At 33.9% G+C, this 17,503-nt stretch overlaps 1 protein-coding gene across 3 annotated transcripts in view; it reads right to left on the bottom strand.

Moving 5' to 3' along the window:
- Positions 1–16,238, bottom strand: part of ry (xanthine dehydrogenase rosy) — a 60,546-nt gene extending 44,308 nt beyond the window's left edge. For all 3 annotated transcript variants that reach the window (XM_080180852.1, XM_080180853.1, XM_080180851.1), the window contains exons 1-9: positions 16,169–16,238; positions 13,148–13,206; positions 12,863–12,944; positions 12,434–12,488; positions 11,964–12,051; positions 11,569–11,612; positions 11,284–11,404; positions 10,393–10,442; positions 9,980–10,064 (exon numbers count right to left, since the gene is read on the bottom strand). In XM_080180852.1, the coding sequence (XP_080036978.1) occupies positions 9,980–10,064; positions 10,393–10,442; positions 11,284–11,404; positions 11,569–11,612; positions 11,964–12,051; positions 12,434–12,488; positions 12,863–12,944; positions 13,148–13,206; positions 16,169–16,232 (648 nt within the window). In that variant the 5' untranslated portion in view covers positions 16,233–16,238. The remainder of the gene's footprint in view (positions 1–9,979; positions 10,065–10,392; positions 10,443–11,283; positions 11,405–11,568; positions 11,613–11,963; positions 12,052–12,433; positions 12,489–12,862; positions 12,945–13,147; positions 13,207–16,168) is intronic.
- Positions 16,239–17,503: the final 1,265 nt, after the last annotated feature.

Below are 17,503 nucleotides of genomic sequence, written 5' to 3'. Positions count from 1 at the left end.
GATAGTTGAAGGTTTGATTCCACACATCCACCTGTACCTACATTCTCTTGGGATATTTAAAATGGAGATAGATAGATAGATAGTTCTTCTCCTGGATGGTCTTGCTCCCCACACCCACCTGTACCCCCAGTCTCATAGGATAGTAAAAATAGAGATAGATAGATAGATAGTTCTTTTCCTGGAAAGTCTGGTTCCCCACATCCACCTGTACCTCCATTCTCCTGGGATATTAGAAATAGCGGTCTAGCTGTCTACAACCACTTTATTTTCTTTAAATGGATGTATAAATATATAGGTAGATAGAAGATAGATAAATTAATAGATTATTGAAAGATAGATAGAAGGCTGGATAGTAAGATATATAAAAAGATAGATAGAAAGATAGATAGATATATAGTTTGTAAGATAAATAGTGACACCTTCTGGAGGTGTAGATGTGTATTACCTTTGAATATATGGTCAAATATATATGAAGATAGATAAAATAATAGATTAAAAAGATTGAAAGATAGATAGAAATTAGATAGAATGATAGATAGAACGATAGATAGAACGATAGATAGAACGATAGATAGAACGATAGATAGAACGAAAGATAGAAGGGTGGATAAAAAGATGGATAGATGGATAAATAGAAGATAGATACATATGTATATGGTATAGAGACCTCCTGAAAGTCTGCAATGGCACAACTCCTTAATTTTCTTTAAACAGATAGATTTCTAGAAAGATAAAAGATGAAGTTAAGTTTTATCTAAAGTTGATGCATCTTGTCTATATTTAAACTTGAATACATAGAAAACTTCAACAACTTTTTAAAAGTTTCTTATTTTTCTATCTCTTTTTATTCTCGTATCTTATATTTAGAGATTGGACACTTGGTAGAATATTGAACCTCAATTTTTTAATATTCAATGTAACACTCTGTCTGATAATAACATAATATCTTTTTTGTCTTTTATATATTTTCTTTCATGGATATATCTTTGAATCATTGAAAGAAAACGAAGAAGGGGGCTTTGTCTTATTTTCACAGTAGCTTTTCTCCTATGTCTGTCTAGCCCCTGCGGGGGCTCTAACCCTGCAGGATAATCATTAACATTTACCTAACCTAAAATAACCTATCAAAAGCTACTGTGAAAATACGACGAAACCCGCTACTTTGTTTTCTTTCCATTATCCAAATCTTTTTATTCCTTCTCTTTTCTATATTTTCTCTTTCTCCCCTTAGAACAAAATTGAATTCTTTGATGTTAAATAGAATTGAGAAAAAAAAAAAAAAAGTAGACGATATCCATAGAAGCAAAGCAAACAAACCAACAAAAAAATCAATGATGACTTTACTTTAATTTACAGAAAAACTCATGGAAGATTAAAAAATCTTAGTAGATTTTCAATTCTTTGAAACCAATTCAATTCACCAACATCAAATAATCGAAATAATCTCATATCTGTTACTGACAGTCATACTCCAATTTTATAAAAGTTGGACAAGAATGACATCATCCATGAAAACGAAGCTCTAAAATCAAACGGTAGAACAAACGAGCATGAACTCTCAAAACTGTATAAGAAGAATGTCTATTTAAAAGTATTAAAACAAAATTTTTCAAATCAAATCAAATCAAATTTTATTTAACCTCTAGATCCGACAACCACTGATCTTGGACAATTCTCCGCCATCAGGGCAAAAATAATATTAAATAGCAAGATATAAAATACATATATCAATTACATTATATAAAAACATGATGGTTTATTATTTATTACCCATCTATTTATCATTATTCATATTTTATTACATTTTTAAAAATAATAAAGCAATTGCATAGAATTAAAATGATAAAGATTAGCGGATTTTGCCCTGTCAAAATAACCAGGTGCAGAAACGTAGCCCTAAGGCTGGAGCACGCCCCTGTTGGTGTTGGGGCGCTATTGCTGGCCAATTATTTCGACTTTTGATTTGATTATACAACTGTTATCAATCAATATAATAATCCGCTGTTGTGCTTTATTGAAATCCCTACACCCCCAGCTTTCTCGGTCCGCCGCCAACATCAGGTATCCCCCTACCGCCATGAAACGTCATCAGATGCATGCTAAAAAATTTAAAGGTCCTAAGACCAATAAACAAAAGTTATCAGTAGAAAGAACGATCACCGGCTTGAACGAGTCCCATTATGATATTATTTTTCGGTTAAATAGTTCCACTAACTAACCCCTCCAGGGAAAATTTTCTCGAGGAGAACTATTCGGTGAAGTAAGTTTTATTTCAAGGAACTAAATTAAAACTGCATTAAAACTTTAAGAACTTAAGACTTTATGAGGAATAAGAATTAAGAATTATGAAAGATTAACGCGGAGAAAATCTTAATCGAGAAGAAAAAACTTAATCGAGGAGAAAAACTTAATCGAGGAGAAAATCTTAATCGAGGAAAAAATCTTAATCGAGGAATGAAATTTTACGAGGAAAACAAAAAACGAATAAATGGAATAAATTAAATAAAATGATTAGTCCATAAGACCGATAAGTACATCAAATATTAGTTAATTGTTTAATTGTGTATTAGATTACCTAAGAAACGTTAAGAATCTTAAAAAATTGCGAAGGGAATTTAAGTACCTAGGTACCTAAAAAAAACTAAAATTATTGCTTAATATTTTTAGGCAATCCAACCACAAGAATCTCGAAATCGACATTTGAGTGGATAAGTAACCATTGGCCGTAATTCCGTCCCGTCATGCCCCGCATTAAGTATCTTTTCTGGATGGATTCAACTAAAGAAAAAGGAAAAAGAATGAATTTTCACTTTTGAAACCTATCCTTCAGTGAGCATATGATTTGTTCTCTGAATGGAGTAAGATTTGTAAAAAATGTAAAAGAATGAATTTTCATGTAAAATACCGTCCTTCAGAGAGCATAAGATATCTTCCCTGAGTGAATTTGTAGGTAAAAAATGCAAAAAGTACAAAAAAAGTGAATTTTCATATATAAGAGAAATATCCTTCCAAAAAAGATTTGCACAGTGGGCCAAACTGGACAGAACCACTTACCAATGTTTCCTCCTCCCATCCTCAATATACTAAGTATCCAATCTCGATATCCCTGCAAAAAATAAAATAGTTAATAAAGTCTTATACAGTGGCAACACAGTTAACATCAACGCCCAATCCCCCCCAAGCGCGTCAAAAAAATGATGATAGAAAGTGATAATAGGTTATAGCATATTACAACAAAAGTTACTCAATTCTGTTCAACAAGTAGTTGAATATTCTTTTTTTAAATAATTTGAAATCTTGGATTGATTTGAGTTCTTCAGGTAATGAATTAAAGATTAAAGGGAATTGAATTAAAGGTAACTTAAAGATGTAATTTTTTGTTGTAATATCCACATTAAGCTCGTCCCTGTTACGGGTATTGTACTGGTGTAACTGATGCCTATACTGCCATGTTCCATCAAAAATGTCGGGCTGTTGCCCATTCAAATATTTGTGCATAAAAAGCATGATATGGTAATCCCTAAGCTCCTTGAAAGGTAAAATTCTAAGTTGTTTAAAAAGTGGACTGCTATTAGCAGTACTGGAGCTTTTGGTGATTATCCTTACACACTTCTTTTGGAGTCTTTTTATGATGTTACATTGGCTATCAGTTACACCAGTAAAAACAATGATGCTATACTCTATTATACTATGTATGTAACTAAAATACAACATCTTAAGATGTTGCATATCCAAAATATGTTTCATGACACGCAAGGAGAAAATTGCACGCTGCAGTCTCTTATGTAGCTCCCCCCAATGATGATTAAATTTCAATTTTGGATCTAATCTAACACCTAAGTGCTTTGCCCACCTATCATTGTCATTCTCACTATCCTCATCGACCCTATCTAACTTTATGATTTTATCTGCCACATCTTCATTATGATTGTTTGTGTTTATAAACACAGGAAATTCATTAATCAAGTTCATTTCGTTGTCTGAAATATTTTGCCTTGGGGTTTTAAATAAAATAATTTTAGTTTTTAAGGAGTTTATTATCAACCTGTTAGCTGCATACCAGTCATTAGCTTGGGGCAGAACTTCATTTATTTTATTGATTAAATTTGTAAAATTATTGCTTTGCAAAAAAAGTAACGTGTCGTCACAGAAGAGATTAAATATGGCCTCGCGGCAGCTGCTCTCGAGGTCGTTGATGAACACTAGGAACATCAACACCCCGAGGCAGCTGCCCTGCAAGATGCCAATGAGAATCTCAACCAAGCTGGAGGAGTACACCCCTCCAAAGTATACTTTCTGCTTACGACCACTAAAATAACTACGGAACCAGTTCAAAATATTGCCTCTGATTCCATAATGTTCAAGCTTAGCCAATAAAATATCACGATCCACTAAGTCGAAGGCCTTCTTGATATCAAGTAATACAATGCTGCATACTTGATTATCAATGAAGGCCCTCGCTACAAGATTCATTAAGTTTAAAATATTGTGACCAGTATTAAACCCTCGGCGGAAGCCAAATTGACGACTACTAAAAAAATTTTTTTCATCAAGAAAATCATAGATGGAACTGTAAATATACCGTTCCAACGGTTTAGAAAATGACGCTATCATGGAGACGCCACGATAGGCCTCAACCAATGAGATAGGTCCACTTTTGTAAACAAGGACGACCTTGCTGATCTTCATGAGATTAGGAAAGACGCCGCTGCTGATGCTTAAGTTGTAGATGTGCCGTAATTGGCCCCGCCGTTCTGCAGAGTAATTTCATGCTAATGTCATAGTAATCTTGGCTCCCCTTAGGCTTAATACTGGTGATCAATTCAAAAGTTTTTTGCAGTGATAGTGGACCGATAAAAATGTTATCTTCTATGCGGGGGGGGAGGAATTCACGAAAATTTTTATTAGTTGTAGGTATACTAGGGGTCAAATTAACACCAAGGTTCCCAAAAAAAGTATTAAACTGATTAGCAATTTCATGTTTGTCAGTAATACGAGTGTCATTGATTTCAAGGTAGTCCATTTCCTTAGTGTGTTTTTTAACCCCTAGAACCTCTCTAAAAATTCCCCAAAGTTTGCGCCCATCCTTCCCAGCAGCCTTAATTTGATTCTGATAATAAATTTTCTTTGCACGCCTTATCATTCTAAAATATTCATTGCGATATGCATTGTACCTACTCTTGTTAAAATCAGAAGGATCATTTACTTTAATTCTGTACAAAGTATTTTTAAAAGCTTTACATTTTAAATGATATGAATTAATAAAGGGTTCTTGTGGAACCTTGTTTTTATTGTTTCTAACAACGACTTTAGGACAATGCATATCATACAATGAAATAAACTTCCTTAAAAGGGTTTCAAAGGCTAAATCAACATTGTCTAAGTTGGTAACTACCGACCAATCAGTATCATTTAAGGCATTGCAAAGACTTTCATAATTTTCATCAGAAAGTAAACGTTTGGTAAAATTTTGATCTTTTTTTGGTTTCTTAAAATTATCTTCAAAGAAGACTGCTACATTAAGGAAATGATCTGAGTAGTCAGTAGGCACCACCATAGACAATGCCAAATTTTGTATAAAATTCTTGCAATAGATAAGATCTAATAAGCTATGACTAAAATTATGAATGCGAGTTGAGCGTAAAATTACATTCACGTACCCATAAATAATCAAATTATCCATAAACTGTGAAGCTGAACTACCCGACACTACTGACTGATAAAGGTTGATGTTTAGATCGCCTAATAAGAAGACGGGGCAAGTAAGACCATCAAGCTTATCAAATAAATCTAGTAATTTATCGAAGAATAATTGAATATTATCTTCACCAGGGGTTCTGTAAAGACTAACAACAACCCCTTTAAAATTTTTGTAGCTAATTCTTAAAATAAGACTCTCAAAAATGGATTGTACAAAAAAATCATGAAATAATTCTTCAACTTTAAATTTAGATTGAATATAACAAGCGACACCCCCCCCCCCCCTTTGCCTATCGGCCTAGGCTTAGAGTACAGCTCGTAACACTGTAATTGTACTAAATTTAAATTGCTATTGGGCTGTAACCAGCTCTCCTGGATACTGAGTATAGCAGGTTCAATGCCATTATTTTTATAATTGCTTATTGATGTACTTAATTCGACAAAACAGGAGTTCAAGGATCTACAATTTAAATTAAAAATAGTGAAGGTGGGTCTATTAAGTTCATTAATCTTACTTATAACTTGTTCTTCATTAGCATAAAAGGATTGAATGTTAAGTTCTTCTGCAAATTCCGAAAAAAGGTCGCCGTAAATATGAGACGTAATATCATAATTAGGATTTTCGTTCAACCTGGTAATAGAACTATCTACCTGATAAACCATTTTTAGAGGTCATACATCCAACAAACGTTCCACAACCGATAGGGTTCTCCCTCCAACATTGACTTCCCGAGCGTCCCATGTGCCAGAATTCCACTAAAACACAACTGTATGAATACATGTACATATAAATAACGTTAGTATCTTACCCAAAAGGACCTGAGTAATTTACCTACGTAATAAGGTATTATAACATATAAATAAAATAATCTGTTAGGGCTATACTTATTTGTAATATTTTATATCAAATATTTAGGAAACTTATTAGCCATGTGTAGTTGTATAATACATTATACACATTTTACACAACATAAAGAATCAGTAATCTTAATTTTCACATTGAGGGTTAGTAGAAGGTGTTAGTAATGGTTATCAAAAAGTTGGAAATGATGGAAATAACGTCTGCTAACTAACTTACTGCATAAATGTTCTCAAAACATAAGGTGAAAAAAAGAAGAATTTCTGATTAGGACTATCATAATCACAATATAGTGATTTAATAATTATTATAAGACAAGACAAAACTATACTGTCCTTCATATGGTAGGTGCTGAAGTGACGGCTGCTGTTGCTGCTACTGTCGCCGCTGCCGCGGCCGCGGTCGTGGCTCTGGTACTCGCTGAGGGGGTGGAGGCTGGAAGTGTAGGGGCTGGCTCTGCGTTGGCACCAGCTGCCGCACCACCAAGTGGCGGGAAAACTCCTACTCCAGCTACCTCTGCATCCTCAGCACGTGTGGCCAGTCCAGGGTCAGCACCACCATCCTCTGCAGGTTGCAGCTTGGCTGCACGGTCAGCAATCTGAATTAATTCCGTTATATTAATTTTGAGATCATTGAATAAGCTGTGGTTGGGGACATTAGATTCAAATGCACTCAATACCAGGGATTTCGCGGCAAGCAGGGAATTGATGTCGGGTAACGGTTCAACCAGGCCGTTGAGCGTAGGAGAAAATGGGTTAGAAACTTTTACCCATTTTCCCCTATGGCCCTTGGGCATGAAGGAAACTCCAGCCTATGTCGTCTTACACTTGTGGGCGATTCCCGCCGTGTGTAAGAACGACATCGTCTGTCTGTTGACGTCGGCGAGATCGTGCGACACTCTCAAGTGAATTTTGCTGTCATACTTACAGGCAGCTGCATGGTTGGACCATTGTGAGCGATCGGCGGCTCTTTTCTCAAGTGCTGCCAAGTGGCTGCGTTTGTTCAGCATAAACAGATAGAGGCTTCTGCGGCTAAAAAAACGAAAAATCATAGGGGGAACAGATCCCTTCTTGCCCTGCCCCAAGGGGTGGGCATATTCTACACAAGCATAAAAACTTGTATCGAACGGTGCCGCTTGACCTGATTCTATCATCGACTGAAGTACGGGTTGTACAACATCACTGAACACCTCCAGAACATCCGGGGTCTTCTGGCGCCAGGGGGCTTGATACCCATAGATTCTCAGCGCCCACGAGCGCTGACGCTGCTCACGTCGCACAGCTGAAATAAGATGATGGTAAGTTAGGTATTTATCGCACTCTCTGTCTTCATTTCTCAGGTTAAGATATAAATCAATTTGTTTTTCGCATGATTTAATTCTATGGTCTGTAGTTTCGTCTGTAGTGAGGGAGGGATTGGTCAATTGGGCCCTAATTTCGTCAAGCTCAGTCTGATATTTTCCCTGTATATTCTCAATTCTCTTACCTATAGTTTCCAATTGTAGATTCACATTCTTGAAGCTCTCTGCCGCTTGGTCTGTGTGTTCCTTAATTTTCAGAGAAACACTCTCATCAATCAAGGCTCTCATCCTAAGCCAAGCCTCAGGCTTCAAATTCACACCGCCGGCACTATCCGCCGGTTCGGAATCAACATCACAATCGGCTAATGTAGCCTTCGTGGCCTTAGTTGGTTTCTTGCTCATGTTCGCTCCAAGGATAAAGACAGACTAAGAGAATAGAGAGAGAATATACGTAAGCGGGAAAAAATACCTGACCAATGACGTACGGGTTACCAATGTAGTTGACCAATGAGAAGACGCCAGACAGCTAGCACATCCAATCACCAGTCTCCACCGGGAACTCTCAACCAATCACAGGCTTCCAACCAATCAGGCTTCCAACACTATAAGTGTGTGTATGTGTGTGTGTGTGTGTCACGTAGGCCCTCTTCCACTAGTGTAGATGGAGTGGGGGGAGGAGGGGGGGGGGGTGGTAAAACTCAAGAAGTGGGTAGAAAAAAGGGAAGCTGATTCTACATTAGATGCTTCTCGTTTGACGGACACTAACTAACTAAAGATTATATAATTTGTTGCAAAATGATAAAAATACAAGATTCTTATTAAGGACATACCTACATTTTGGGACTAGATTATAAAGATTCTTTGCTTAGAACATTTTATCTTGTTGTCCTAGGAATCATGGTTTAAATAACAAAAAATGCTCTATGACGTTCATAACCTAATTATATAAAGGCTATGCTTTAAAAAATAAAATTTGGCCAACACAAAATATCTGATAAACTTTCTTCAAAGGAAAAGTTTGTTTGTGTGTGTGTGGGTATATGTGTTTGTGTGTGTGTGTGTGTGTGGGTGGTGGGTGGGTGGGTGTGTAAGTCTGTGTTTGTTTGAGACATGATTTAATGAAGGACCCAATACTTGGGATGAATATTAAATATAGATTTCTTTCTTTCTTAAATTTGGATAGGTACTAATACTCAAAGAGAGTACAATGGGCTGTTTATTACATTAGTTCCCAAACTTTTATAATAGCGTTTTCTTATTCCTTGGCTTAAGAACTTTGAGGACTTCAGTGAATTTCGACTTTGCACTTGGTTGACAAATGCTATTGCAATTTGTCAGATTATAATCATGCATCCTTCCCTGAGATGCCCTAAGGTCGTTTGCAGGTAGATTTGTAGGAAGTTAGGATTCTACCAATCAAACAGCTTTAACCATACTTTCCCTTGTCATTGCTCCTCGTATGAGAGTGCCATTCATTAGGGTTGCTTAATATGGAACACCTGCCAAAACTCTAGGCGACGGTGATGAAATAATTGAGTAGCTTTCACGAGAATTGAGAGGAAAACTTTTATTTTTGTAAATATGAGATGCATCCAATCAAAATGTGTTGTAAAACTTTTTTTATTTGATAAAATTATTATTATATAAATAGTAGTTCTAATCACGTAAGGGTGGAGCTTTTTTTATTAAAATAATACATTCAACTTTTATATGATTAGATTTAAAAGGACTGTCTAATCGCTTCAATTAAATGGGTCTTCTTTACAGTGAAGCTTCTTGTAGGTCTAGGGAAGGTTTATAACTAATTTGGGGGAGAGTACCTCCACTCTCCTCAGAGAAATGGGCCCTAGATACCCATTCCCCCATAAAAAATACTTTTTATTTTTATAACTAAAAATGAAAGAAAAAGTCGTATTATCCACCAGCCGCACCCCCTTTTTTTCAACTACCTCTTTGAAGCCTTTATTTAGGGCCGTAGCCGAAAGTAAAGTATTAATACTATCTAGGTTGCGTGATTTTTATAACATATTTCATATATTTATTTCCATACTTTACTAAAATGCAAGCTTTGGTTAGAAGCAAAGGTACTTTATAACTAGAGAATGTTCGTACGTCCTTACCTTACAACAACCGCCAGGCCGACCACAGCTCTGACTATTCATGGGCCCCCGCTTTCCATACTTGGCCCATTCTTCAGTAAAGGTCCTATAATTAGAATTCAATAATATAATCTTTCAATAATTATTTTAATACCGCCGAAAACCGCCATCCCCCGGTAATAATTGTCAAAAAAAATACAGCAAAATTGGCAATTTCAGCGGTTCCAAAGCCGTTTATTCATGGTTTCACATATATTACTATACATTTATAAAACTGCAAATCAAAAGTCCAGAAGTAATGATTACCAATGTGTAAGTATCAAAGCCACAAAATATCCTTCTATCTTAAAATTGCATAAAGCAAAACAGACATACATATATGTACAGACAAAAAAATATTTATAAAAATTTTGAATCATAGAAGTTTGCTTTACCTGAAACCTTCAAGAATAGGTCTATAACCAGTACAGCGACAAAGATTTCCCTGAAAAAATGTAAAATATGTTATGGGATAAAACAAATTATGATTAACAATATAACCCCAAATAAGAAACAGTCAAATAAAGCCTAAATAAGAAACAGTCAAATAAAGCCCAAATAAGAAACAGTCAAATCAACCCCAAATAAGAAAATGTCAATATAATCTTAAATAAGAAACAGTCAAATCAACCCCAAATAAGAAACAGTCAAATCAACCCCAAATAAGAAACAGTCAAATCAAGCTTTGATAATAAACCTCTTAGTTTTTAAGACAATCAATGCCAGAACATGACATAAACTTTGGTGTTCAGTATAACTTACGGTGGTATCCTTTAAAGTGCCTAGTCGAGCATAGAAACCCCCTTTTAAATTTTGAAAAAAAAGAAAATAAGGGTGTGAGATCGTTTTTTATTACTTAGGTTTTTAGGTCAGGTTAGGTTAGGTTATATTGGGTTCTGGGTAGCTCCGCAGGGTTAAGGCACTGCGAGTTTAGGTCTGCAGGCTTTGGAATTCAAATTATTTTAAAATAGAGTCTAAATCTTTGTCCGATTAAGGGAAAGCACTCAAATATCCCAGGGATCTAAAGGGATAAGGCAATGCCCGATAAATTGGTATACATACCCAATTATGATACATAAATTCATCCCTTCTGTAGATTAAATTAGTGGTTGAAAGATTTAAACACCCAACTTAATTAATCAAAATTTACTTTCCCCAAAGTTGTTAAGCCAAAGAATAAAAAAAAGTTATCATAAACCTTTGGGGGCTAGTGTAATAAACAGTTATCTCTTTCTTCTAAAGTCCCCTCTTTCCGGGCGAAAACACCCCGCCCTGTAGATTTTTACCTGGAAGTAAGTTTCCATCTCCTTCATGGTGGGTAGGGGGTTGTTTCTGAGCAGGGTGTACATGGACATTACTATCCCGGGGGTACAGAACCCACACTGGCTACCATGACTGTCCGCTAACCTAATGCAAGATTAGTGTCAATGAAATTAATTATGCCAATGGATATAGTATATGTGGATATTGTGACAGTGGAATTTTTTTCGTCAATTAATGTTGCAAATATGGCTGAGATATTGGTCAATATTCAGGGGGTGGGATGGGGTAAAAACATAATTGCAATTTACCTTTGTTGAGCAGCATGGAGCCTTTGTTTCGCATTTCCAATTCCCTAAAAAAGATTTAAGAAATAAGAATATTTCATTAACAAATTATACATAACTGTATTATCTTGTGAGAATAAGTATAGTTCTTTATTTTATCAATTAAAGATAATAAAGATAAATCAAATTAAAATAAAAATGTATAAGCATAGTTTGTGTTCTTTTGACTTAAAAATAGTGTTTGTTTCTAAACAAATCAAAATCAGCAATTACTAGGAATGCAAAAATTGGGCGAAATTAATCATTTCATCAAATTATATTATTAAATTTCTGAATTGAGAGGAAAAATCAAGCATAATACAAAATCAAGAGCGAGCATAATCGCAGCTACGTGGTTAGTAGCCGCCGCCGATATTTACCTCGACAGTTGTAACTGCCATGCCATGCATAGAGACCGCGGGAGCCAAACAGGCATTCACGGATAAATGTTCTACCTTTCCTTCAGTCCTGAGAGATAATATAAAATTAAGTTGTGCTTTCCCTTAATGTGCCTACCGAGCTTAGGAACCTTCCTCCCCCATCTCCTTCCTTTTTTGTTTATTGCTTTAAGTCAGGTTAGGTTAGTTTATATTGGGTAATGGGGGGCCGTATACTGTAAATTTTACTGGAACTCAAACTATTGTTTTCTAATTCGTTAGTTTAAAACAGTTGGTTACTTTTTAATAAATATTGATTTGTTGGTGAAAATAGCAGTGTCTAAAGTTGTAAACCAATAATCTAGATTAACAGAAAGGGTAATTAGTTTATCTTTTTTGTTTAATACAAAAATCTTTATGATATACCAAATAATCTATTTAAATATGAAAAAATGTTGAAATAAATAGAATACCTATTACATTTACTGACCATAACAGTACAAGCACCGCAACCCCCTTCTCCACATCCTGTAACATATTTGAATATTTAGCATAAATTTAGGTTAAGATTTGAAAAAAATTTCATGTTATCATTTAATACAAACTAGTAAAGTTTTCTTTGTCTGAAGCTTAGGATTTCGGAAAATTCTGGTTCGAATTGGTTGTATTTTCAGGAAAGATATATGAATGCCTTTGGGGATTTTAGATTATCAATCTGGCCTAACCCGTCCTCTTTATCAATTCTAAGGTCGCAGCTACTAGTCCAAACAAATAACAAAAACCACGCTTTAATTACACAATCACGTTTGTTTGGCCCTAATGTCCCAGGTGATTAGTTGTGCTTTTTTATCAGCGAAGGTTAATATGATCGTCAAGCCTCTGACAATAGCGGTGGCTGTTACCTAATTTAGTTCCACATAATCTCAAATTCTTCCTCAGGTAGGTTAAAAGTGTTACACTTGGGTCTGGAGATTCATCCACTACCTGAAATAGTCAGCTATAATCAGGGGTATAAAGGGATAAGACAATTGCCATTTAATTAATTACATCCCTAATGATGATACACGACATTACCCCTGATGTAGATTAGAATTATTGGTTGAGACAATTTAATGAACCAACAAATCCAAAATCAATAAAAGTCTCCAAAGTTGAATGTTATAACAGCGAATCCCAAACAAATTTACCTTTTTTCCATTAACAAAGAAAATCAATGTTGTTTCCATTTTATCAGCTAGGTCAATCTGAGGAATTCAAGCTTATGTTTATTAATATGATCAGTGGCGTTACAACTTTACAACTCCCTCATTTTTTTTATTTGAAAGGCCTCCCTCCCCCTGGTTTACCCCCTAATCGTTTCAAATCCCCCTTGTGAAAGGATCTGAACAAAAAAGTATACGGTCTTAACACACAGAGAATAAAAAGTAAATACAGAAAAATTAAATAATTAGTACAAAAAATATGAATATGTTTAAGCTATCTATAAAGTACAATGTCTTCTTTCCTTCTATCTGAATCTTAAGATCTTGGGAACCACCCAACTTTCATACATATTCATAATTTTTGTGATCTAAGCAAAGCATTTGATACAAGTTGTAATGCTTGACAAGCATTTTATGTTACAATTGAGAAGTTAATCTCGACCCAGCACTTCTTTAAAATTAAATACGTTTAATGGTTTTTACTGCTCCTGTGTCAGGTGTGTGACATAAGTAGTTCAAAGATACACCAAAACTAAGATCTCTTGTTGTATCCTGTCCTCTACCAGTTCTACAAAGATTTTAAAATACTGGCCCTAATTGAAGAAAATCTTTAATTTAACAATATCAATCTGAATCTTAAATCTAAGGTATCCGTGATATATGGTAGTAGTATATGTACAGGGATCTAAAGGGAAAAGACAATATCAGATAATTTTTAAAAATCCCCAATGCTGATACACAAAATTTCCCCTTCTATATATAACAATTCATGTTGAAAAGATTAACATCTAATTTAAGGAACCAACCAATCAAAATTCAAAAAAAGACCCCAAAGTTGGTAAGTTATAAGAAGAAAAAATTTAATATAAAACTGTGGGGACTAGTAAAATAAACAGCCCACTGTCCACTCCCTCCCACCCTAGTAAAGCACCCTTAGTTGACACACAATTCAATTTAAGGACCAAATTGGATTTGCTAGAATTTTAATCAAATTTTTCTACACCTCTATACAAGTTGTAAATAGTTTAGAAACAAAATAAATACTTTGTGATATCTTTAAAGAAACAAATGAACAAACTAACATTGTTCTACTTTGTATTATACAAAGTCGTTAAGTAGAATATTATAAGTAGAAATGTTCTTATAAAATATTTTCTAATTCCCAACTGAAAAAAGTTTATTTTCTTAAAAGATCGCTGTACAAATTAAGTTTTTAAACTAAAGAGGAGTTATTATAATTACCTTCCAGCAGTGATTCTAAGTATTTTTTTTGTAAATATACTAGGGTTATGTTTAATAACGTTATATCAATCTAAAAAATTAAGTTTCACCATGGTTAAGCATTTTGATGAAATATCATTAAATGTTTTGTTGAGTTTAAAGGTTCAAATAAAATAACACGCCGAAACATATATATAAATATAAAGTCAAGAAATGACTAAAGTTCAGAAAATAATAAAAAACAATATGTCTAACATAAAATACTTGTAAAGAAACTTCGCTTATAAAAACTTTTATGCAATAATCTTAATGTAATGTAAAAAGTTTTGTTTTTCTCCATAATTTATATATCCAAGAATATGAGAAAATGTATCCAAAGAAAAATTAATTCCCACGAACTTTTTTAATCATCAAAATAATTGATTTGAGACAAAATTAATTAAAATTCAGCGTCTTTTTTTCAAGTTAACAAGCTACGTTCAGATCTTGCTTATCACTGAGCCGATTGAGTTCTTTATTTAATAGGAGCTTTACATAGAACCTATGCTGATTTTAGGATATTGTATTGCTAAAACAAAACCTTGGTATGGTTTTGAGCTATTTTCTGCCCTAAAAAAAATTGTTGTTCAGTTTGCTTAAAAAAATGTAAGGATTCAGGAATATGATAATGGTCTGTAACTAAATTCCAAATTCAAAGAAGTAAAAAATCTTCTTTGATAGATTTTAATTTGATGGATGATTCGCCAGTTAAGACAAAACGAATCTTGTTTTTCATATGTAAACTTTTAAGCATTGTATAAGTTGATATACAGTTTTTTCTGATGTAAAAACTTTTAATACTAGACTTAAAGGGTGAAGCCATCTGAAAAAAATATGTATTTTGTAAAAAAAATATGTAAGAATAAAACTTATTTAATTCTTTAATTTCTACAATATAAGACCTAAATTTTCAAAATTAAAAAAAAAATCCTAAGAAGGTAATACCTTTTTTTGTAGTTAATTTTTATTAATAAGTTTTAATATGGTTTAGGGCCTTTTTTACTTTCTCTACCCCTTTTATGAAAATCACCTAGATACCAGGGGTGCAGCCGCTAAACTAAATCTAATAAGACAGACATTTTTTCATTCCAAGAGTACTAAATACTTGGTTTAGAATATCATATAAGTTTTTATAAGTTTTGACAAGTTGAAGCTTATATCATACACACATATACTTTATATTCAAAAAGAAAGCACTGTAAAATAATGCAAATTTTTATGAAGATTCATAAAGGTCCACAGATGGATTTAGGCTATGTTACAGCCTTCTTCTAATTTACACAGCCGCTAGATAAATATTTAACATTATTTTTTAAAATAGGTACAGTATTAACCCAATCCCTTATTTGGGCAGAGTTCTCATTTGATTTCAAGTGAACATCAAGAGAACCCGGAGCATCATCTGCTTAATGGGTTGCAATACTCTAACGCCCACTATAGGATATTAGGTTAAGTAACATCCAAACAGACAACCAAGCATTTGACTGCACGACCTTTGTCAGGATGTCCTAACTGTGTATGGTAATAAGTTGCGTCTGTTCATGAAGCTAAGGCATTCCCCAAATTCTCCCTTATTGCAGGAGTAGTTAATATTTATAAAGTCTCTAGTATGACGCGGTGTGGTCCCGACATGATAACTCTCCGACAGCATGCAGGCATGCCAATGCCGCTGTTACAAATATGTACAGTATTGGTTAGCCTATGTAGTGGGATTCCATTTCATTATGTCATAAGCTTAAAATTCCTTGATATCATGTTGTTGTAAATTTGCCGTTACAGTGCTCTTAATCTCCAATGGAGTTGGCGCCATTTTTTTTAATCTGAAAAAAAATAAGTTTTCCTTAGATTTTTCACAAAAAAAAGTCTCAAGATCTCGTATTGAAAAACTATGATCAGATTGCACAATTAAGAGGGTTGATATTGTCTGTTGTAGTCGAGAGGAATCTATTATGGCTTATGATTATTTTCGATTTTACACTACTAAAAAGATTTCTGAAAAAAATGTGCTTTTTAGAGTGCACTTTCTTCATTGATATTTGTACTATAGATATTATACAATATAAAAATACAATAATTTTAAGTGCTTTTTGTTGATGTTTTAAAGAGAACATGTATGATAACATCCAATAGAACTGTAGAGCAAAATAATAAATTAATTAATAGTAGAAATAAAATAAAGGGAGGAGTAGTTTGTGCTTATATTGCGTAATAATCGCTTTTAATGAAGCTAACTCACGGATTTTACGCAGTACTAGCACAAACTACTCCTCCCTTTGTCTTTGTCCTGTAAGATAACATAAACGGCAGGTCAAATCGTTCCACAATTTTTGAAAGGGTTTAGTACTGGACCAGGGTTTAGTACTGGACCCCCCCCCCAAAAAAAAAAAAAGTTTATCGGATAGACGCTGTTGATAATTTTAGTACCCATGATTTTATAATCACGCTTTCTAAGACGCTGGCCTAAAAAAATTAGTCATTTTCATTACCGTTTGATTGATAGGTTTAAATCACCAATTTTAACCTACAATAGGATAATTTTGTTCATTATAATATGGGGATGTACATCAATTAATTGTCCATTGTTCTATCTCTAAAATTATTTAGAAATGACTAAAGAAAACTTTGAAGTAAGTTATAAGAAAAGATATAAGTCAAAGCTAGATACATGTTCCAAGAAAATCAATTATAAACAGAAAAAATTATCTAGAAAAAAATGTAACAAGGACATTGTGTCTAAAGTAGCGTAGTCATGTGACAATTCAAATCCATATTCTAATTTGGATTGTATTAGATATAATGAAAATTTAAATTGAAATAATATGATAAAGTTAATTTAAATTGATAAAATTGATCTTGTTATATCAATTGTTTAGAATATTTTAATCAAAATACATTATCTATGATTTTCTAATGCAACTTTTAAGCTAAAAATTGAAAACTTTGAAAAAAAAAAAACAATTGGTACTTTCCCCTAATGTGACTGTCGAGCACTGACAACTCCCCTCTTCCTATCTTTCTTATATTTTACACAGGGGATAGTTATTCCGACCTATTCAAGGAGTGGCCTTATCCTGCGGGGCA

Source organism: Acartia tonsa, chromosome 13 (genome assembly GCF_053477335.1).
Source record: "Acartia tonsa isolate MP-2025a chromosome 13, ASM5347733v1, whole genome shotgun sequence".
NCBI lineage: Eukaryota > Metazoa > Arthropoda > Copepoda > Calanoida > Acartiidae > Acartia > Acartia tonsa.
This window is presented reverse-complemented; position numbering and strand designations above follow the sequence as displayed.